This window comes from Telopea speciosissima, chromosome 7 (assembly GCF_018873765.1).
Source record: "Telopea speciosissima isolate NSW1024214 ecotype Mountain lineage chromosome 7, Tspe_v1, whole genome shotgun sequence".
Lineage (NCBI taxonomy): Eukaryota > Viridiplantae > Streptophyta > Magnoliopsida > Proteales > Proteaceae > Telopea > Telopea speciosissima.
Genome location: NC_057922.1, coordinates 7,523,797 through 7,546,533, shown reverse-complemented (window position 1 = coordinate 7,546,533; position 22,737 = coordinate 7,523,797). Strand labels below are relative to the sequence as shown.

The following is a 22,737-nucleotide window of genomic DNA, read 5'->3' as shown; positions in this document are numbered from 1 at the left end:
GGTCGACTCTGGTGGTTAAATGTTATTGAAGAGGATCTGAATTCCTCAATTGAGTCTCCTCTCTTTCTCTCTATAAGATTGTAAGAATCGTAGTTTATAGACTAGAAACGAAAAAAGTGGGTAAATTCATAAACTTTATTCGAAGGCAAACTAGAAAGACACACGGTAATGTGCTTTGTTTTATTACTAGTGACTACATCTCACCCATTCCATTATTCGTCATGCAACACTCTCCTACGTACTAACCCGAAAGGGGAAGATGAGGGTCTTTTTAAGTGCTTAGAAACAAAACTTATTTCAAAGCTGGATCAGTTGTAAAAGCCCCTTATCTCGCAGCGCTGGGGCCTATTCAAGCGGCACCTGTTGGGCAGATTCTCAGCCCTTCGAGTCATCTGGTCCCTGTCTCTCGACTCATCGCCCCTCTCACCTCCTCTACCGTACTCGTCGTACCTTCTTCCCCTGCTCTGGTTCTCGTCCTCGTAACTTTCTTCCATCTGGTTCTGGCCCTGGCCCCGGCCCCGACCTCCATATCTTCCTTGCCTCTCGTCCTCGTCGTACCTTCCTCCCTGCTGGCCCTGTTCCCTCTGCGCCTGATCAAGTGCCCTCTCTATTGCCCGACACCTGCACCGGTCGTCCACGCGCCTCAGCTCTCTGCAGCACTGGTCCAGTGACTCGTCTTCATACTGATCGCCACGCCTGTTTAGCATCGATCTTCCTCCTCGTCCTCCTTGTCCTCCTCTCTGCAGGTATCGCTGGCAACTTCACGTAGAAAAGAAGGAAGAAAAAAAAAAAAAAAAAAAAAAAAAAAAAAAAAGAAAAAACAAACCAACGGACTCAAATTGCAAAATTCGAAATTAAAATAGAATCGTGTCATAACAAATAAGCACGAATTCGGTGTATTTTAAAAAATAAAAATGCAGTTGCAGTCAAGAGGTGAGACTTTCATGAAGAAGCAAAGAAAGAAAGAAGAGAAAAAAACCTGCGGAAGCGATGGCCACTCAACTCCGCACGGCACCTCCCTCTTTGGGATTGGTTATCCTCTTCGGTGTCGATGAGCACTTGGGCTTCTGCTATGACCATTAAGGCCACCAGAAGAACACCTATGATTGCAACCTTACCCATTCTTCTTCTTCTTTGCTAGCTAACTTCTTTCTTATGCTACTGTATTTCTTCGCTTTGAGTTGGGTGGAGCTAGAGGGGGAATATTTATAGCAGATGTTAGGGTTTGCGAGGCAAGAACGGAGAGGGAAGACGATGGCACGTTGTGATTATGATCCTGAGATGGTCAGGCTTTGGTACATTGGTTCATATATTTATACATATATAGGACGGGTGTGTATTTATCACTTTCACGTGGTGTGCCATGCAGATGGCTCCATAAAGAGGTGTTCTATTTTTATAGGAAATAATAGCTTCAGATCTGCTACGTACGATAGCAGATGGCTTCCCTAAAGTGTTTAATTCCCACTTGTGCCACAAACTGAATGGGGTGGATGGATGAATTCTTTATGTTTGTTGCTATTTGTATGGTGATGGATATTGGAAAAAAAATAATAATAATGTGAGATTTTTATATTGAAATGAGAATTAATTACATGGGTAATTTCCATGGAAGAAGTCTCACTATGCTAGGATTTGTCTTCACGTGCACGTAGTTGTGATGGCGAGGCAAGATCTTGTATGTAGGGGTGCAAGTTTGGTCCTGACGGCCCGAACCCGTCCTGAGCCCGAAAAGGGCCTGGGTTGAGATACCTTGACCCTGATAGTGGGTTAGGGTCAGGAATTTCTGACCCTGAGCCAGGGACGAGGCCTCGACTGAGCCCGGCCCGGCCAAACCCAACCTTTTCTTCTATTTTTTGTTTTTGTTCTTGTTCTTTCTTCTTTCTTTTCTTCTTCTTCCTAGCCTAACCAGCCCATACATCTCTCTTTCCCAGCTTGGCCAGCCCATACATCTCCATTTCTCAGCTTGGTCAGCCCATGCATCTCCATTCCCCCCCATGGCTAGGGCAAATCAATGTCAGCCCGGCCCGATCCTGAGGGTGGGTCACGGTTGGATTTTTCTGGTCCTGAGTTAGGGCCAGGTCGAGCCTAGGCCCAGCTAAGGGGACTCAGGGTTGGGCTGGGATGTTAATAGGCTCGGCCCAACCCGACCCTGTTGCAGCTCTACTTGTATGTGTGTGATACTTCTTTTTTGCTTTTCAAAATTTACTTGTATATGGATTTCTTTTTGCTGGCATTAGATAAGGGTTTTTTTCGACATCGATAGACATTTTCTTGACGTCATATTTTGATTGTTAAACCTTGAATATAATGCATTTTGAATCGGTTTTTGTTAGGGACCTTTCTAACATATGCTATATTCTCTGTCCCATGTTGAATGAAGTCTTGTCAACGTTAACGATATTACGTTCTCTTATTCAAAAAGTTTGACTTCGGTAACGGCTAGTTTTCTGTGTCTTCTAGTATTAAGAGACATGTCTTTTGGGCTTCCTTGGACAGATGTTTCCAAGGGCATCTGTCCTTTATATATAGAGGATGTTGATGATACTTTAGAAAAAAATTCTAAGTGTTATTCTTCCTATCTCTTTCTATCCACTTGTGCATTTGTTCATCCAACACATCCGTTTTCTTCTTTTTTACCAACTATTCTTTGAAAGTTTTTCTTTTTTTGAGCACAACTTTGTGAAACTCGAAGGGTGTAGTAGAATATTACAATACTACTCGTGGAAGTCAAGGGTTGTTTCATTTCTAGCTTGGTGATCAATTCACATATCACCTAGCTACAATATTGGGGGTGTTTATAGCCCTTAGGACAATGTCAAATGACATGACTTAGCCCACATATAATATTGACGCAGCAACAATAGCAGCACCTTGGAGAGTGATAATTTGGACATTGAAACATACAAGTTTTGGTTCTTGATCGTTTTAATCATTATCATTACTATTTTATAAAACTGTTTTTTTTTCTCTTCTGATAATAAGAGCAAATTACAAGCACTCTTCCTGTAGTTTGAAACAATATCAAAACACTTCCCCTAGTTTCACTAATTATGTGCACGCTCTTGGATTTGTGGACGACTTACAAATAAACCCCTACCGTCAAGTGTAAACCGTTAATTGAAGTTAAATTTTTCAAAAGTCCTATTTTACCTTTAAATTTTTCCATGGATCATTTTACCCTAGACACAAGGATAAACCCAAACCCTTCTCCCCCAAAATTTTCCCTTTTTCTCCCGTGAACTAAGCAGAGGAGAATCAACGCGGGTGGTGCTGCTGGGAGAAGTCATCGCCGGAGCTGCTGTTGCTGCTTGAAATCATCGCTGGTTCTCGCCGGTACTGCTGCTGATGATATTGAAGAGAGAAAATTGAAGATGCTGCTGCTATAAATCCCCAAACTGCTACGCAAACTTATTCTTCTACTAGTTTAATTCTGTTTTGCTCTGATCACATTCCTTCTATTATAACGTGCTCATTCACAAACGTTTGTTTGTCCATTGGTTCCAAAAGAAAAAGCCATTCCTTGGTTCCATTGCACTTTTTGCTTTCCCGTTGATAAAAATAACAGAGATTTTGTGAAATAACCATAAAATTTGAAAGACCCAATTTGCTGAGCAAACGCAGAATGAAACACTGAAACGACATTCAAAGAAAACAGAGGGAAAGGGAGAGATTCAGTGCAGAGTTTGGCTTTTTCATGAATGTCACATTGTTTGAATCTCTCTCCGAATTGGGTTTTCTCCTCAGATGTCGTCTACGGATTTGCTGCTACATTCGAGGTGGGTGATCGGATAGGGGATTCGGTGACTGAAATGACGATGTGAGAAGAGAAAGGGAAGTGGGTATTCAATAGGTTTTATCTATTTCTTTTATCATCTCTCCTTATTATCTATTTAATCTGCAACTATTCTATACCTCTGGTTTACTGTCAGTGGTGGTGCTGTTGGCTGAGAGAAAAGCTGCTAGAACTCGATCGATTGATTCTAGTTTGGGCCGACAGTTGAGGAAGATCTCCCTCTGCTAGAAGCGATTCACTACTCCTAATTTCAGAACGAAATCCAAAAGGCGTCTGTGCAACCAAATCTGGAACCACCGCTATCTTTTGTGTTACCACCTGAGCTATTTTCAGAGATTTGATTCTCTTTCGGTTGTTGATGTTTAGTGCTAATTGGGTTCGTAATCAGTAGAGAATCGAGTAATTTTCTTTCGCCTGGAATCTTGAATCGGCTGGAACTGGTATGTGGAAGTTCTCTTTGCCGCAGTCTAATTAGACTTTCGCTGGTCTCCTGTTGTGATCCAAGGTTGAAGACGACTGGGTTTTCCTCTCCATCTTTTTGTTAGTCTCTTTCTCCTTTTATTTATTTGTAAAGTTCCCTGGCCCAAACACCCTCCGGCGAAGGTAAGATTTACTCCTTTTTATCAGTCCCCTCTTGGGTGTAACAAATTAAACCACAACTCCTTGAAGGGGTTTTCACGTTTGGAGAAGAAGGGTAGTAAAGGATAAAATGATCTTAAAAATAAGTCATTAAATTAAAAGGGTAAAATGATCTTTTCATTTAAAAAACTAACAGTTTACTAACAACGTGAGCCATTAGGGTTTTTTTTTGTAAAATAAAAAATAGGGGGGGTTTTGATATTGTTTCAAACTATATGGGTCCATGTAATTTACTCTAAATATTATAAAACTGTTTAACTACCATTGTTGTCCCTTCTAACCCAATTTGGATCGTCTATGGCGGAGCTGTCCGTCCTGTCTATGCTGCGTAGACATAGGGCCGCGTGTAAAAACTGCCTTACCCTTGCCCGAGCACCTTGCTTGAGTCGGGGTAAGGCGATTGTTGCTTGCGGCCCTATGTCTGTGCAGCACAGGTAGGACAGGTAGCTACGTCGTAGACGATCTGGGTCCCTTCTAACCCAAATTTTTTTCCTATGAGGTTCCCTGACTGGTGTGGTTCCCTAGTGCCTCTCACAAGAGGAGGGTGGACCCCACCCGAGCAAAGTATTCGGTCAGGTGCCCCGGGTGGGTCCCACCCCCCTCGTGTGAGAGGCACTAGGGAACTGCACCGGTCAGGGAACCGTAGACGATAACGATTCTTCTAACCCGACCACTTATACTAACCTAGAAATTTTTCTTGCTTTCTTTAATACGTCTACACATTTATGTTCATTAATGATGTTTTACAACATGTTTATGTTTACTATACTATTGATCTTCTGTAACTTTGTATTCAAATGCCATAATTACAAAAGTAGGTTTCATAAAAAGAAGGTTCATTGTGCTCTCTTGTCCATACAAAGGAATGACTACCCACTCCTTCTGTTGGATGCTCCTGTGTGCAGTGTTCCCCTATACCCACATAAAAAGGACAAAATGACCACCCACTGCTTCTGTTGGATGCTCATGTGCGCTCCCTCAATACCCCCATTGAGGATGCAAGGGCTTGGCGACCGGGCAAGATAATAGAAAATTAAAAAAAATGAAGATAAATTAGTGTGGTCATTACTTTTAAGATTCTCATTTGAATGTTTGGGGTTGGGTTACCTAAGGAGAGAAAACTGACATCAACTATTTTAAATGTGTTAGGAGCTTAGGGTAACCTTGACTTATCAACCAGGCCTATAGCCAAACCCAGCTCAACTCAGTCCATCCTAGAATTAGGATGGTCTCTATAATAGCAGCCATCGTCCTTCCCTGCCTTCTGGGTAGGACACGTGTAAAGCAATATATCTGACGATTACTTTTGAATTTTTCAAAATTTCTTTGTTAAAAGCGGTTGAGAGAGGCAACCCAAGCTGGACCGATCAGACAAACCAAACCTGACCTGGCCCAGTTCGGTTTGTACTAACAAAGCCCTAAGAGTTTCAAAACCCAGCTCATCGTCTTCTTCTTCTCCTCTCTGTGGCTCTGCTTCCTCCCTCTCCGTGAACCTTTGGAACTTCAAGTCGTTTTGATTTTCTAACATAAGCCCTAACCCTCCCTCTCTCTCTCTCTCTCTCTCTCTATCTCTTACCAAACCCTTCCCCTCACCGCTCCTCTCAGCTCTCACGGCTCCGGTAGTGTGTGTTCGCAGGCGACGGCGAGGGCGGCAACGATGGTACACAACCTCCTACTACTCTCATCTACTCACCCTGCACCTTCGTCGTTGCATCTTTCCACTCAGGTGAAGAAACGGCCTCAAATCCGCCTGGTAGGATCATTGGAATCTGAAGTTGCAGCAGAGCTAGCGGGTTTGTTGGTGGGAGAGAATGGGTTTGATGATCGTGAGATGAAAGGAAATGAGAAAAAAAAAGAAAGAAAGGAGAGATTAGTAGAAGAAGTGCAGCAGTCGTCGTCCATGGCTCCGAGATTCCGGCAACATTGTCTCAGCTTCCATTTTTGTCGTTAAAATTCCTTTTTCCCGAAATGGGTGCTCCCCCCTCCCCTGTTAAAATTCCTATGTAATTTGTAATATTTTATTTGTACCTTAATGTATTTAAAATCAGTTGCTTGTGAACTCCACAAGATTTCAAGTGCTATTAACATATTCCTCGCTCTTTGGTCTATGCTTTTGTCTCCTTCTAATGGCTCAACTAAACCAAGATTTATACTAATAGTTTTTGTGATTGTTCTTGTGATGGATGAAGATCAATCAGACGCAGGGATCTAGGAAAACATGGTTCAGTCAATGGGATGCCAAAAGGAATTATTGTTGGTTTAGTTTTGTTGGAGTTTTAGTATCCAGTAGGGTAGGGTATAGAAGTTTCTTTTAGAATGCTTTAGAACCGAAAGATATTGCAATTTTAACATTTTAAGAGATGTTGTTATCACCAACATCTCATTCTTTCTGAATATTTAAATCGCCATTGTTTTTGCCATTATGATTCGTATTGGGTATATCAGAAGAGCTCTTGAGGATGCATGCAATTTATGATAAATAAGGCTTGAAAAGTTGTTGGTGTAAATATAGCCATTTCTTTGGAAAGAGATCTGTTATTCAGGGACCTTTTCTTAAGGCTGGGAAAGGTTATGAAGAAGAATCATAAGTGGGTGAATAGGTTTTAGGCTTTGAAAATAATTATGAGGTTGGGAGATGTTGCTTGAATTCTTGCTTTCCCTAATTAAATTGTTTTAAAGTGCTCTGTTTGTATTGGTAGTGTTCTGTTTGTATGATTTTAAGCGTTCCTGACAATGAAGCTAAAGTTTTACTAAAATCTAACTGCAACTTGCAGGCGGTATTATGCCTTCCTCCTTGATCTAAAGTCCAATATGAGATTCTCCTTGTTTTATATGGCCAACTCAAACCATTTATTATTTTTCAAATGGTTGTATTAATTGCACATCACCATTTGCAAATAGGATTCTGATATGAATTGACGAGGTGGCAACCTGTAAGTTTTCAATTCGATAGAACTCAATCAAGTAAATATAAATTTGATAAATGGACTACATCTTTCCAATATGATTCATTTATTAATCCCTGATCAAGTTCTTGGAGTCCACAAGGGAGGAGCACCCATTTTGGGGAAAAGGAATGTCAACAACAAAAATGGATGAACGACTGCTGCTCTTCTTCTTCTACTAATGTCTTCTTTCTTTTCTTTTCTTTTTTTTTTCTCATTTCCTTTATCTCACAATCTTCAAACTCATTCTCTCCCACCATCAAACCCGCCGACTCTGCTGCAACTTCAGAATCCGATCATCCTACCAGGCAGATTTGAGGCTGTTTTTTCACCTGAGTCGAAAGATGCAACGACGAAGGTGCAGGGTGAGTAGATGAGAGCAGCAGTAGGTTGTGTACCATCGGCGTAGCCCTCGTCGTCACCTGCGAACACACACTACCGTCGCCGTGAGAGCTGAGAGGAGCGGTGAGGGGAGAGGGTTTGGTATGAGAGAGAGAGAGAGGAAGGGTTAGGGAAAATCAAAACGATTTGAAATTCCAAAAGGTTCACGGAGAGGGAGGAAGCTGAGCCACAGAGAGCAGAGGAAGAAGACGATGAGCTTGGTTTTGTTAGTGCAAACCGAGCTGGGCCAGGTCGGGTTTGGTTTGTCTGACCGGTCCAGCTTGGGTTGCTCCTCTCAACCTTAGGTAGTAAGTTCGGGAATGGCAATTGAAAGGGAACGGATGCGTACGGCAATTAAACGGACTAGACGGTAATAATATTTTTCAAAAATCCGGTTTCATAAAACATATACAGTAATAATACGGTACGCGTTTAATACAGGTATAATACGGCATAGACGGCAATAATGCTTTTAAAAAAACGGACATATATTCATTATATAACATGCATTCACCACCTAATAAACAAAATAATATCATGACTTTATGAACTAAAATAAACACAATAATATAATATGCTATATAACATTTTTAAGATTATCATTTAACATACCAAAATATCAATAATCTACAAGAAATGAATGTAGATTGTCTAAAATGAGATGAGCAAGTTGATTACCTTATTATTAAATCATTCTTCCAACATTACATTTCTTTCTATCTACAATGAGATAACCATATATTTTTAACCAGATGTGTTCTTGTGAAGGGGGATGAGTTCCCACTAATTAACCAACACAAGACAAGAGGGAGAGTCCAGATATGGATCTCCACTGTACACATTAGCTACAAGAGACAGAAAAACAAGAATAAAATAGAATAGAGATTAAGCCGTTTTCGCCAATATCACACCAGATTCATTTGTTTCACTACCACCATCAAAATTCAAAGACCAGAGAAACAAGAGGAGAGTACAAGACTTAAGTGCCGCTTTGTTGAACGAAGATGGAGGGCGGCTACTGTTGCCTGCGACAGTTGGATGTTCAACGCAAATCAAAAGGGACAAAAGGGAAAGTAAAATCGTTTCCTTAAATTCTAATCTTTTGGGTATTTTTTTTTAAAAAAAAAAAAACATATAATACTCGATCGATTAAAAAATACGTTTTTTTATAAAAATATAGAAAAATATTGGGACGAGAGTATTATATGTTCAAAAAATCGGATACACGTATAATACGCGTATTTACTAACTAAGCTCTCAACCGCATTTAACAAAGAAATTTTGAAAAATTCAATAGTAGCCATTAGAGATATTGCTTTACATGTGTCCTACCCAGAAAACAGGGCAGGACGATGGCTGCTACTATGGAAGCTGTAGACGATCTGAATCCTGGTTTGGCCTGCTTTCTGTTGAAAAACTGGCCCAAATCGCACCCAGCTGAGAAAGGACCCAAATGAGTCCTCTCTCTCTCTCTCTTTAAAATGGTAACAACCGCAGTATAGAGAGTAAAAACAAAAGAAGTAGGCAAATTCAAAAACTTAATTTAAGGCGGCAAACTACAAAGACACACACGGTAATGTGCACCCTTTCCATTATTCATCATGAAGGATCAAAGAAAACTTATTTCAAAGCTGGATCAGTTGTAAGATCCCCTTATCTCGCAGCGCTGGGGTCTATTCAGGCGGCACCTGTTGGGCAGATTCTCAGCCCTTCGAGTCATCTGGTCCCTGTCCCTGGAGTCATCGCCCCTGTCACCTCCCCTACCGTACTCGTCGAACCTTCCTCCTCTGCTGTGGCTCTGGCCCCGGCCCTCGTATCTTCCTTCCCTCTGGCTCTGGCGCTGGCCCCGACCTCCGTATCTTCCTTGCCTCTCGTCCTCGTCGTACCTTCTTCCCTGCTGGCCCTCTTCCCTCTGAGCCTCATCAAGTGCCCGCTCTATGGCCTGACACCTGCACCGGTCGTCCACGCGCTTCAGCTCTCTGCAGCACTGGTCCAGTGACTCGTCTTCATACTGATCACCACGGCTGCGTATATACCATCCTCCTCCTTGTCGTCCTCCTTGACGTCCTCCTCTCTGCAGGTATCGCTGGCAACTTCATGTAGAAAAGAACAAAAACAACACCAAACCGACGGAATCAAATTTCAATTCCAAATTAAATTAGAGTCGTGTCATAAGAAATAAGTACGACTTCGGTGAATTTTAAAAAAGAAAAGTGAAGTTGCACTCAGAGGTGAGATTTTCATGAGGAAGCAATGAAAGAAAGAAGAGAAAGAAGGAAACCTGCGCAAGCGCTGGCCGCGCAACTCCTCACGGCACCTCCCTCTTTGGGATTGGTTATCCTCTTCGGTGTCGATGAGCACTTGGGCTTCTGCCATGACCATTAAGGCCACCAGAAGAACACCTATGATTGCAACCCTACCCATTCTTCTTCTTTGCCAGCTAACTTCTTTCTGCTAAGTAAGTAAAAACTGTATTTCTTCGCTATGAGTTGGGTGGAGCTAGTGGGGGAATATTTAGAGGAGAGGTTAGGGTTTGCGTGGCAAGAAAGGAGAGGGAAGACGATGGGCACGTTGTGGGTTATGATCCTGAGATGGTCAGGTTTTGGTGGATTAATGGTTGTTACAAGGACGGGTGGGTATATATTACTTACTTCCACGTAGTGTGCCATGCAGATGGCTCCATAAAGGGTTGTTGTTAATTTATAGGAAATAGCTTGTGATCTGCTACAGACACATTTGGGGTTGTTTTAACCTTATTTTGTTATCATCGAATTGAATGTACAGAGATGTGTTCCTCTCCTCCCATCTGTTCTACGGTTTGAATGAATAAATTTCTTTTTTACAAAAAGAATTATTTAAAACAAAAACAAAGTTTCAAATACCAATCTTCTCTTTGCAAAAAAAATATGGGAATTACAAGCGTAGGTTCCATGAATAGAAAACTCACAATGCTCAGGAATTTTTTTTTTTTCATATGCGCCCAGCTATCCATGGGGAGGCAAGGTCATGTATGTGTGTGAATTTACTTTTTTGCTTGAACTGGAGTAGGGTTTTCTGACATCGATAGTCGTTTTCTTGTGGTAATATTTTGATAGTTAAACATTGAATATAATGCATTATGAGTCGGAGTTTGTTTGGGACCTTTTTGATATTGCGACGTTGAACGTACAGATATCAACGGATATTCAAAAATTTGTATTCGATTCACGTTCGTATCTTTTTAGGAGAATCCAAATCCGTCCAAAAATCGATAAAATATTATCCAAATCCGTCCGAATATAAACGGATACAAATATGATAGAAGACGTCCAATACACTTTAGAAATAATTTTAAATGCTATTCTTCGACTCTCACTCTCCCCATTTGTGCATTTGTTCGTCCAAAGAACACGTACAAATCTTTTTCTTCTATTTAATCACCTGTTCTTTGAAAGCTTTTATTCTTTGTTTAAGCACTATTTTGTAGAACTAGGAAGGCCTTAGTAGAAGAGGGCACCACTACTCATGGAAAGCAATAATTATTTTAGGGAACGTATCACCGCCCTCCCCTCTGAGTATCCGTAATATCAATCCAATCCCCAAGTTTTGAATAATGATAATGCCCTCTCCTACTTTCCCAAGATTCTATCAATTGTACCCTAACCGTTAAAAAATGCCATTAAATGAGGATGTGGATTGTGGCATGTACAAAATTTTTAAAACCCCAAAATACCCTTAACCCAACCCAACCCTAACCTAACTTAACTTAACTTAACATTCTCTCTCCTCTCTCACTCCTTTCCATCCCTCGTTTCTCTTTCTTTCTTCTCCGACGAACACCACCACCGTCACACCTGCAAGTCTTCTTCTCCGGCGAAACCAGAACCAGTAATCTTGTTCCTTCTCTTCGATGATGCGAAAAGATCTAGTTATCCTGTATGACGTGTTCTTCTTGGGTCCATGTGGCACCCAACCAAACCACCAAAAACAGCGAGGCAGTTGGTTTTGGATGCCACGGGGCAAAGTGGAATGCAGAACAACCGAGATAGTGATATGGCCATGGTTGAGTAATTGTTGATCTACAAAATCCAAAATTCAGGTCTCAACAACTGTGAAATTCCACTTTGCTAGTTCAATCCATCCATTCATCTAGAAAACCACCTATCCAAAACATGTCTCGCTCTATCCATCTAAGTCCATAGACCATACTCGTCTTCCTGTCCTCTGTCTCTGTGTGCGTGAAAGTTGTGAGTGATTACTAAACGTTTTAGACGACTTTCTAGGCTTAGATTCATTCGCTTTTTTGTTTTTTCATTATCGGCTCCTCTTCATTTTTCTGTTGAAGAAAGAAGATTGTTTTATGGATTTTTTTTCCTTTTCAACAAGAATGTGGTAATCTGGTTGTGATTGGATTGATTCCTGGAGTGGAATGAAAGGCGCCTGGATTGATTGAGACTCTGCAAGGCAGAGAATTACAAGGGAAATTTTGGGTGGGGCTGTAGCTCCTGCTTGTGGAGCTCGTGTAGACAATGTTGCAGGGAGATCAGATGACGACTCTGCTTTAGGGGAATCAGGCGAGCCTGTCCCTGTTACAAATCACTTCCGATATGCCATGTTTTGCTTGTTGCTATTCATTTGTTTCGGTGAGAAACTTGATCAGAAGGTCATCAGAGAAATTGAAAACATGGAGAAGGAGAAAATGGCGAATTACAAAAGATTTATTGTATTCATAATGTTCCCCACATTGGGGAAATTCTGTAAGGGTATTTATGTAATATCCCTTTATATGTTCTCATATAATCCTACTTGTATTAATGCCCAGGCTGTGAGGGTATTTACGTTTCCAAAGCATTATTTGATATTGAAAGGCTTTTTGTCCTTTCTTCATTAAAAGGTTTTGATTTGATAGATTAAAGAAAAAAAAAAACCATTAACTTGTCAGAGAAGGACGTTTGCTTTTGGATTCTTTTGCTTTTGATTCAATTTCAAAAGCCGAAGTGGTTTCCAGAAAGCTTTCTTCAAAGAGCATCGATTGGTTTTTCTTCTTTTTTTTTTATTTGAGAAAAGGATAAAAGCAACTTTTGGCAGAAATTTATTTTTGGGTTCGGCCATTATCTGCGAGCAGCCAACATCCGCGCTAGCAGCCTGCATTAGCGTGTACATTACAAGTGTCGATACCGCTGCACCGTCGCGATCTTTTCCTCCTTCATCTAAATCCAGGGTTCTCCATCTCAGGTGTGACTGTTCCTTGAGCATTTATTTTTTTTTTATTTGATCTTTTGTTTGGGCATATAAACAAATCACTTAATATGGAGAAACACGCTGTTCCAATTGAGATGATCAAATTGGAAAGTTTTAGTGGCTCTGAGTTCAGTTCTTGGAAAAGGAAGACTCAGTTTGGACTGAAGTACCTTAATATTTTCTACACTGTAGTAAATACTTTTTCTGATTGTACGGACCTAACTGAAGCCCAATGGATAAGTGATGAGGACTTTTGCAAAGACTACCTATTGAACTGCCTGTCAGATAGGCTGGCAGAGACCTATAGTAAATATGAGTCTGCAAAAGAGATTTGGGAAAACCTAGAAGCCCAATTCAAAAAGGAGGAGGACCTATCAAAAACTCATTTGGTTGACAAGTTTATGGACTTCAAGTTTCAAGAAGATAAGGAGATACTTCCACAAGTAACAGACTTTGAGAACTTGAGAACAAAATTGAACCAAGAAAACATCCTCGTTGTTGATGCATTCTTAGTGGGTGCAATTATCTTTAAGTTACCCTCTACCTGGCATTCCTTTAAAAACTGAGATGCACAGAAAGAAAACACAAGTGGGGCTGGATGATCTCAAACGGTTCATTAGAATCGAAGATGAGAACAGAGCCAGGAATAACTTGGAGATGGTGAAACAACAACAGGCATCTGCCAATTTGGTTTCACAACCCAAGAAATATCCTAGGCGTCCAAGCCACCTAAGAAAGAACCCCAACAGCTTGGAGGCCAAAAAGCCTAATTTTAAAAAGAGGGGCAAGTGCCGCAACGGTGGAAAGTGGGGTCACTATGCATCCGAGTGTAGGGGTCCTAAGAAAGGGAACACCGACACACCACGAGGAAGTTCACATGCTGGTGGACAAGATCGAGCCTACTAACTTTGTTGCCATGATTGGCAAGGGTAAGGGGTTGGCCAAGACATCTTCGATTGGTGGTTAGACTGGAGCGACTTGTCATGTTTGCAATAGCAAGGACCGCTCACCGATGTTGTTCAAGTAGCGGACTCCATGTGCAAATGGAGACATCGTGGAAGTGGCTCAACAAGGGACAGCGAACCTGGTTCTCTCATCGTAAAATATTAACTTTGAAAAATGTTAAAATCTTTCCTGGTTTTGAAAAGAATTTAATTTCCATTGGAATTTTGCTTGATGTGGCATGTCTATTACTTTTAGTAGTGGTAGAGTAACATTGTCCGTTAACTCCTTTTATTTTGGATGTGCTTATAATTTGAATGGTATGTTTAGGTTGAGTTTAGCTAATGAGACAATAAACCAGGTTAACCATAATTTACTTGATCCCAAAATACTACATTGTAGGTTAGGACATGTGAACTATAGGAAAATGCTCAAACTAGCTAAAACTCATAATTTACCATTAGACACTTCAATTAGATTTAACAGATGTGAAGTGTGTGCTCAAACTAAAATAACTAGAAAATCGTTCGACCGGTTTCTAGGAGCACTCAACTTCTTGAACTTATACATTCGACATTTGTGACTTTAAAAGCTACACAACTAGAGGAGGTCGGAAGTATTTGATAACATTTATAGACGATTTTTCTAGATATTGTCATTTATACCGTTAAAATCTAAAGATGAAGCTTTTGAAAAATTTAAAATTTTCAAGAATAGGGTAGAAAATCAGTTGAGCTTGAAAATTAAAAGATTTAGAAGTGATAGGGGAGGAGAATACAAATTGACAGAGTTCAAGGAATTCTGCCTCGCAGCATAATCCTTGAAACTACCGCTCCTTACTCACCTCAATCAAATGGCATAGTGAAAGAAAAGAACAGGACGTTAACAGAGATGTTAAACTCCATGTTATTGACATGGTATGCTCTCTTGCTATTGGGGAGAAGCATGTGTTGATGCAAATCACATTCTAAATAGACTACCACATTCAAAACTCGACTTATACACCTTATGAACTATGGCATAATCATCCTCCGTAGATATGACACTCTTAAGGTTTGGGGTCGTGTAGCTTATGTTAGGATACAAGACCCTAGGAGACCTAAGGTGGGAACTAAAACAAACACTTGTGTATATCTTGGTTGTGGTAAGACAAGTCTTGACGGTTTTTGGATCTATCAACCAATGTGGTGATAGAATCTAGGGATGCTATATTCTTTGAGGATAAATTCCTTAGAGATAAAGGCCTGACCTTGCCTGGTTTGGATCAAGTGGTTACTGTAATCACCTTTGGAATCAACCAATTGTTTCGACACTACTCCCACAATGCTCCTTGAATCGTAATCTAGAAGAGTATCTACTAGAGATCGAGTACCCAAGAATTTTGGTGAGGATTTTGTGACCTACCATTTAGAGGCTGATCCATCCACCTATAAGGAAGCGATGAGATCTAGGGACTCCTGTTATGGAAAGAAGCCATTGATGAGGAAATGAGCTCTTTAATGCGAATGAGACCTGGCACCTTGTTGATCCGCCTAGAGGGGCCAAGACAATAGGGTGTAAGTGGGTACTGAAGAAGAAGGTATAAAGCACGATTAGTAGCTAAGGGCTATAAACAGGTGAGAGGGATAGATTATTTTGACATCTACTCTCCGGTCTGCCATTTGGCAACAATAAGGATTCTTCTTGCCATAGCATCTATTGAGCACTATGTTGTGCATCAAATGGATGTAAAAACGACTTTCCTTAATGGAGACCTAACAGAAGAAATCTACATGAACCAACTCGAAGGGTTTGTCATGGAAGGTTCGAAAAAGAGTTTGTAAATTAAACAAATCTCTCTATGGTCTTAAACAAGCACCTAAATTGTGGCATGAGAAGTTTGACAAGACAAGAAAGAGCTTTGGTTTTCAAACCAAGAACTCGGATAAGTGCCTTTATTTTTGTCCGAGTCAAACAAGGTCGGGATTATTTGCTTGTATGTAGACGACATGTTGATTCTAGGTTCCGATCTCTCTCGTAGTGAGTGACATTAAAGATACCTTGTCCAAAGAATTCAACATGAAAGATCTTGGTGTGGTAGACACCATTCTTGGAATGAGAGTAAGCTTCAGTGAGCAAGGGATCACCCTTAATCGACTCATTACATTGAGAAGCTACTTTCTAGTTGGAGATACAGATTGTAAACCGATTGAGACACCCTATGACTACAACAAACGGTTGAAACCTAACACAGACACCGTGAATCGCTTAGATTATTCTAAACCGATTGGTAGTCTCATGTATGCAATGAGTTGCACTAGGCCGACATAGCCTTTACGGTAGGCATGCTGAGTCGTTTCACTAGTAATCCCGGAAAAGAGCATTGGGATGCCCTATCGAGGCTGATGAGATACCTTAAGGGTACTCAAGGTTATGCTTTATGTTATAATGGACATCCTCCAACTTTGGAAGGATATTCGATGCATCTTGGTGCTCGATTTGGGAGACAAGAGATCCACCAAGGTTATGTATTTACACTAGGAGGAGCAAATGTAGCATGGAAATCCAAAAGACAGACTAGTATTGCTCTGTCATCTATGGAATCGAACTTTATGCTCTAGCTTCGGGAGATGAAGCAGAGTGGATAAAGGATCGATTATGGATATTCCATTGAGGAGTTTTAAGTTAAACTCTATATCTATATTCTGATAATCAAGCAACAAAGACGATTGTGAATAACTCACTCTTTAATGGTAAGAGGAGACACATCATAAAGGCCATGTTGAATTATAGAAGCAACAAGGGATTATCACTTTGATTGATGTGAGATCGAAGGATAATACGGCAGATGCCCTTACAAAGGGATTGAACAAAGATCGAACATTCAAAACTACAGGGGAGATGGGGTTATAGACCATTTAGTCGTCTTAACCTAACCCGATATTATTTTGAATTATTCGAATCTCATCTAGCCTTGGTAAGCATTCGGACATTTACATGTTTCGATAACTTAGTTAGGTTACTAAGTATGGGGTTTGTGAAACCATTCCAAACTTGATGGGGTAGCAAATTTTCATGTGAAGTCTCCTTACTTTGTTATTCCACAAAGGAATATGGAAAATGTCTGATATGTTTCAATGATATTGTGCTAGTCTTTATGTCATTCCAAATTTGATGACATGTCTTTCATAGTATGGTGTACCATTCCAAATTTGATGATATAACATAAATCTATGACTGATATGACGAATACAGTATTCCAAATGGAAACATGGTATGGTCCTTATGATAGAGACTATATAGGATCGAGTTCTTGTAAAGAAACTTGATGATGATGCTTATTGTTTTTTGATTTACCTTCACCATATATGAAATGTACTAAGTTCTTATTGTTGAACTAGATACTATTGTGCAAATGATTGAATTCATAATATCTTATGAAATTCATATTTGACAAATTACAGAGAATGGCGAAGATGGAGGAGAACGGTTGAATCTGGATCTCGATGAGGATGACTTACTTGATGAGTAAAGTCACATGGATTGCAAGGACTTTTTCTTTTGATTATTTCTTTTGGTTTAGCCACTTGCATGTGGAACTTTGGATTTATTGTTGGGTTTAGTTTTGATCTAAAACCCTAGTTTTATTTCTTGAAGTCTACTTATTTCTTATTTGATTTATTGGATTATTGATATTCAATTTATATTGATTCAATTACTGATTGAACAATGGTTCCTATACATGTGTAATGGATATATGTAGAACATAGGAGGAGATTGTAAGGGTATTTATGTAATATCCCTTTATATGTTCTCATATAATCCTACTTGTATTAATGCCCAGGCTGTGAGGGGCAATCTAGTAATTAGCCCATCTGACCTAAACCCTAGTTTTCCTATATATACTAGCTGGAGGCAGCAGTCTGGGTATTCCAAACTAGATACTCAGGGTGTAATGCTTTAAGCAACTTTGTGCTTAAACCCTAAACCCTAACAAATTCAACTTCAGAAAACGTTGGCATGAAATGCAGGATATGCGCCGTCAACAGAAAGCTGTTCTACTACCTCTGATCAAATCCCGTCGAGAACGAACGGAGCAGATTAAACAAGAAATCGAGATGAAAATTTTGTGGCCTACATCGATGCACTATTCGATCTTGAAATCAAAGAAGGAGGAAGGAAGGTGGGTGATGAAGAAATAATGATTCTCATCATGGAGGTTCTTGACGTGGGCAGTGACACAACATCGACAATGTTACAATGGATCATGGCAAACCTTGTGAAGGACCAAAAAATCCAAGAAGAAAGAATGAGAAACGAGGGATGGGAAGGAGTGAGAGTGGAAAGAAGATGTTAGGTTAGGTTAGGGTTGGATTGGGTTGAGGGTATTTTGGGGTTTTAAATTTTTTTTACATGCTACATCATTACTTAATGGTGTTTTTTAACGGTTAGGGTGCGATTGATAGAATCTTGGAAAAATAGGGGAAGGCATTATCATTATTCAAAACTTGGGAATTGGATTAATATTATGGACACTTAGAGGGAAGGGGGATGATATTTTCCTATTATTTTATCTTGGAGATCAATTTGTATATCTCCCAGCTGCACCACCGAGGACATCTATGATCTTTAGCAGAACATCAAGTGACGTGATTCAACCCAAATCCACTCTTGACAAAGCAATAGTAATAGTACCACAACCTTCGTAGTTTTAATAAGCCTTGAAGTTATAAAGACCAACTTCGTAGTAATCGACTATTCCTATTGCAGTATCTATCCTTACTGCACAGGACAACGTACGCCGCCATCATGGCTAGCATGATGCAAGATATGCAATAGAAACAACAATAGTTCATGGGTACCTGTTGTACCTCAGGGACAGATGTGGATTGACACGTCCAAAATGCTGGAAATGTTTTAGGAGCTTAGACCTCCCTACTTCAATGGCCGGATCCACTCCAGCAAGCCAAGTAGATTAGGAGTATGGAGAAATTCTTCACTGTTCTGGGTTGCATAGATGAGCATAAATTCATATGTGTGGGGTATCAGCTTCAGCACGAAACGGATGCATGGTGGAGAGCCACCCAGCCTATTATGAGGGCTACACATCACCCCACCTAGGAGAACTTCAAAGAGATGTTGTGAGCTTCAGAGATAAGAAGGAAACAGAGTTCTTAGCACACACACAAGGACCCAAATCAATGTTAGAGTTCCAGTAGAGGTTTGAAGACCTATTCTATTTTGCTCCTGCTCATGTGAGGGTTGATAGGGAGAAAACAAAAAAAAATTGAAAAAGAACTGCGGCGGGGCATCAATGCAGTACTTATCCAAAATAGAAGTTTGGTTTTATTATTCAAAAGAAATATAAGCAGTAAAAAGAACTTTCTTGTTATAGAATTTATTACCCAACATTTCTCGGGCAAGGGTAAGACGATCATTACGCCTTGCCTCATTAGTGCGCTGCTATGACCGCTACAAGCAATAGGCCATAGACGATCACGATCCTACATCTCCGTGGGTTACCATCATAAAAGAGGGATATGGGCATAGTGGATGGCAACGGTCTTCTGCTTCACAACCTCAATTTGACTCGGTCAATCGTTAACTCACCATCTCCTCCTTGGAAAAAATTTCCTACTACCTACCCGGGCTTGCACCCAAAGAAATGGAATAATTCACTTTTCCCTCTCCTACATTTTTTGTATCTTCCAAAATATCCTTTTTGATTTTATTTCCTTGATTGTGAACGGAGATTGCAAGAACATCAGGTAGTAGTATATGGAAGACACCTCAAAACCTATATGGAAGAAAGATAAGACATAGACAACGCTGTGATTTTAAATACGTGATACTATCACAGTGTTATGAAGCGGAGCTAACCTGACTTGTTATCAACCAGGCCTACGCCAAACTCAACCCAATCCATCCTAAGAATTAGATTGGTTTGGCAGGCTCTATTGCAAAGCTGGCCCAAATTGCACCAACTGAGAAAAGACTCGATGAGTATCTCTCTCCCCAGAATAGGTCAAAATCAGTCAAACAAGGGTCATTAGTCAGTGTCGATTCCTGATTCCCAATTCGAAAAGGTCAAAATCAGTCAACAAGGGTCATTAATTAAATGAGCTCAAGAGAAGGATTGGGGCAAAATGACCACGCACCCCACTCTTTAAATTGGATGCTCATTCTCCTGTGCCCATACAGGAGGGGCAAAATGATTTGACGAAATTTTGCTGCTACACTAATAATAAAAATATTCCTGCTATAAGGTTGGTAGCCAAGAAAATGAAATCTTACAAGATATTTTAGAAATTACAAACCTAGGAAGATATTTATGAACCCAAAAGGGAACCTGAATTTTTCCATTTCGTTTGTAGCAGAAACTATTAGCGTAGCATATAAAATGATTATCCCAATTTTTCTTTTAGATACTCTTGTGCACTCCCTCAATAGCCCACGTGAGGATACAGGGGGCCTGCGACCAGGCAAGAAACTCTTTCCCTTTATTTATTATATATATATTTTTTAAATGCGTAAGGGTAACCTTCTTATAAACCAGGTCGAGCTAAACCCAACCCAGTCAATCCTAGAATAAGGTTGGTTTGGCCAGCTTTCTGTCGAAAAACTGGCCCAAATTGTACCCTTATGAGAAAGGACTTAATTGACTTTCTCTCTCTCTCTAAAATTGTAAGAATCGTAGTTTATGGAGTAGAAACAAAAAAAGTGGGCAAATTCATAAACTTTATTCTAAGGCAAACTAGAAAGACACACACGGTAATGTACTTTGCTTTATTACTAGTGACTACATCTCACCCATTCCATTATTCATCACACAACACTCTCCTACGTACGTACTAACCCGAAAGGGGAAGATGAGGGTCTTGTTAAGTACTTAGAAACAAAACTTATTTCAAAGGTGGATCAGCTGTAAAAGCCCCTTATCTCGCAACGCTGGGGCCTATTCAGGCGGCATCCGTTGGGAAGATTCTCAGCCCTTCGAATCAACTGGTCCCTGTCTCTCGACTCATCGCCCCTGTCACTTCCCCCACCGTACTCCTCGTACCTTCTTTCCCTGCTCTGGTTCTCGTCCTCGTAACTTTCTTCCATCTGGTTCTGGCCCTGGCCCCGGCCCCGACCTCCGTGTCTTTCTTGCCTCTCGTCCTCGTCGTACCTTCCTCCTTGCTGGCCCTGTTCCCTCTGCGCCTGATCAAGTGCCCGCTCTATTGCCCGACACCTGCACCGGTCGTCCACGCGCCTCAGCTCTCTGCAGCACTGGTCCAGTGACTCGTCTTCGTACTGATCACCACGCCTGTTTAGCATCGATCTTCCTCCTCGTCCTCCTCTCTGCAGGTATCGCTGGCAACTTCCATTGAAAAGAACAAAAAACAAAAAACAAAAAAAAAAAAAAAAATCAAACCAACGGACTCAAATTTCAAGATGCGAAATTAAAATAGAATCGTGTCATAACAAATAAGCACGATACCGGTATATTTTAAAAAATAAAAGTGAAGTTGCAGTCAAGAGGTGAGACTTTCATGAAGAAGCAAAGAAAGAAAGAAGAAAAAGAAACCTGCGGAAGCGATGGCCACTCAACTCCTCACGGCACCTCCCTCTTTGGGATTGGTTATCCTCTTCGGTGTCGATGAGCAGTTGGGCTTCTGCTATGACCATTAAGGCCACCAGAAGAACACCTATGATTGCAACCTTACCCATTCTTCTTCTTCCTTGCTAGCTAACTTCTTTCTTCTGCTCAGTAACTGGAAACCGTATTTCTTTGCTTTGAGTTGGGTGGAGCTAGAGGGGGGAATATTTATAGCCGATGTAAGGGTTTGCGTGGCAAGAAAGGGGAGGGAAGACGATGGGCACGTTGTGGGTTATGATCCTGAGATGGTCAAGTTTTTGTGGATTAATGGTTCGTATAAGGACGGGTGTGTATATATTACTTCCACGTAGTGTGCCATGCAGATAGATGGCTCCACATGCAAATGGGGTGCTGTTAATTTCTAGGAAAAAGCTTGTGATCGGCTACAGACACATTTAGGGTTGTTTTAACCTTATTTTGTTATCATCGAATGTACAGAGATGTGTTCCTCCTCCTCCCATCTATTCTACAGTTTGAATGAATAAATTTCTTTTTTTTTTTTAATTTAATACCAATCTTCTCTTTAGAAAAAAAGTTTTGGGTTTATTGTGTCTATCACAAGAGTTGAATCAGGATCTCTCAAAAATTGTCCAGCAATTACTATCATTAACCTACACTTAACCTAAATTTACTAAAACTAACCTGCTTTTAAATTTTTACATCTCCTTCTACCCTCATGTTTTTAAATACTCAGATTGCCTTTTCTTTTCACCTAGTTATCTGCTAATCTATTTAACCTATCATTCTTGTTCTATTTTTTATTATTTTTGTCAAACTTGGAAGCACCCACCCGCTTCTTCTCTCACCCGTTTTTTACTCCATTTTTTTTTCTTCAATTTTTCTATTTAATTAGTTTTTTATTCAACATTTCATCCCCATCGTTCTTTTTCGAACAAATCATGGTTCTAAGTATCGGTATTGTATCGCCTGTATCGGACGATACATATTGATTTTGCTAGTCACCGATACCGTATCGATAGCACGATACAAACAAGGGGTAAAACGGTCAAAAAATTCATGTTTTAAAGAGATTCAGAGATAATTTTGTCCGATACAGCCGATCTAGACCGATATCGTATAAGTATTGAATCGGTTTTGCACGTTACCGATACCCGTTCCGATACCGTGCACTAAAACCATGTAACAGATCAACTCTCTTTAAAAAATTAATTTAATAGAAAAATTGAAGAAAAAAC

At 40.3% G+C, this 22,737-nt stretch overlaps 3 protein-coding genes across 3 annotated transcripts; all 3 read right to left on the bottom strand.

Annotated features, from left to right (window-relative positions):
* Positions 1-308: 308 nt before the first annotated feature.
* LOC122667496 (2S albumin seed storage protein PINP1-like) lies at positions 309-707 on the bottom strand. Its single transcript, XM_043863774.1, has one exon. It carries the CDS (start codon positions 705-707, stop codon positions 309-311), a length of 399 nt encoding a protein of 132 aa, XP_043719709.1.
* An 8,690-nt stretch (positions 708-9,397) lies between these two features.
* On the bottom strand, positions 9,398-10,137 carry LOC122667495 (2S albumin seed storage protein PINP1-like). Its single transcript, XM_043863773.1, has 2 exons — positions 10,043-10,137; positions 9,398-9,854 (listed from the first exon to the last, which is right to left on the bottom strand). The coding sequence occupies exons 1-2, from the start codon at positions 10,135-10,137 to the stop codon at positions 9,398-9,400; spliced, it is 552 nt and encodes a 183-aa protein (XP_043719708.1).
* Positions 10,138-20,820: 10,683 nt separating this feature from the next.
* On the bottom strand, positions 20,821-21,612 carry LOC122667494 (2S albumin-like). Its single transcript, XM_043863772.1, has 2 exons — positions 21,470-21,612; positions 20,821-21,262 (listed from the first exon to the last, which is right to left on the bottom strand). The coding sequence occupies exons 1-2, from the start codon at positions 21,610-21,612 to the stop codon at positions 20,821-20,823; spliced, it is 585 nt and encodes a 194-aa protein (XP_043719707.1).
* Positions 21,613-22,737: the final 1,125 nt, after the last annotated feature.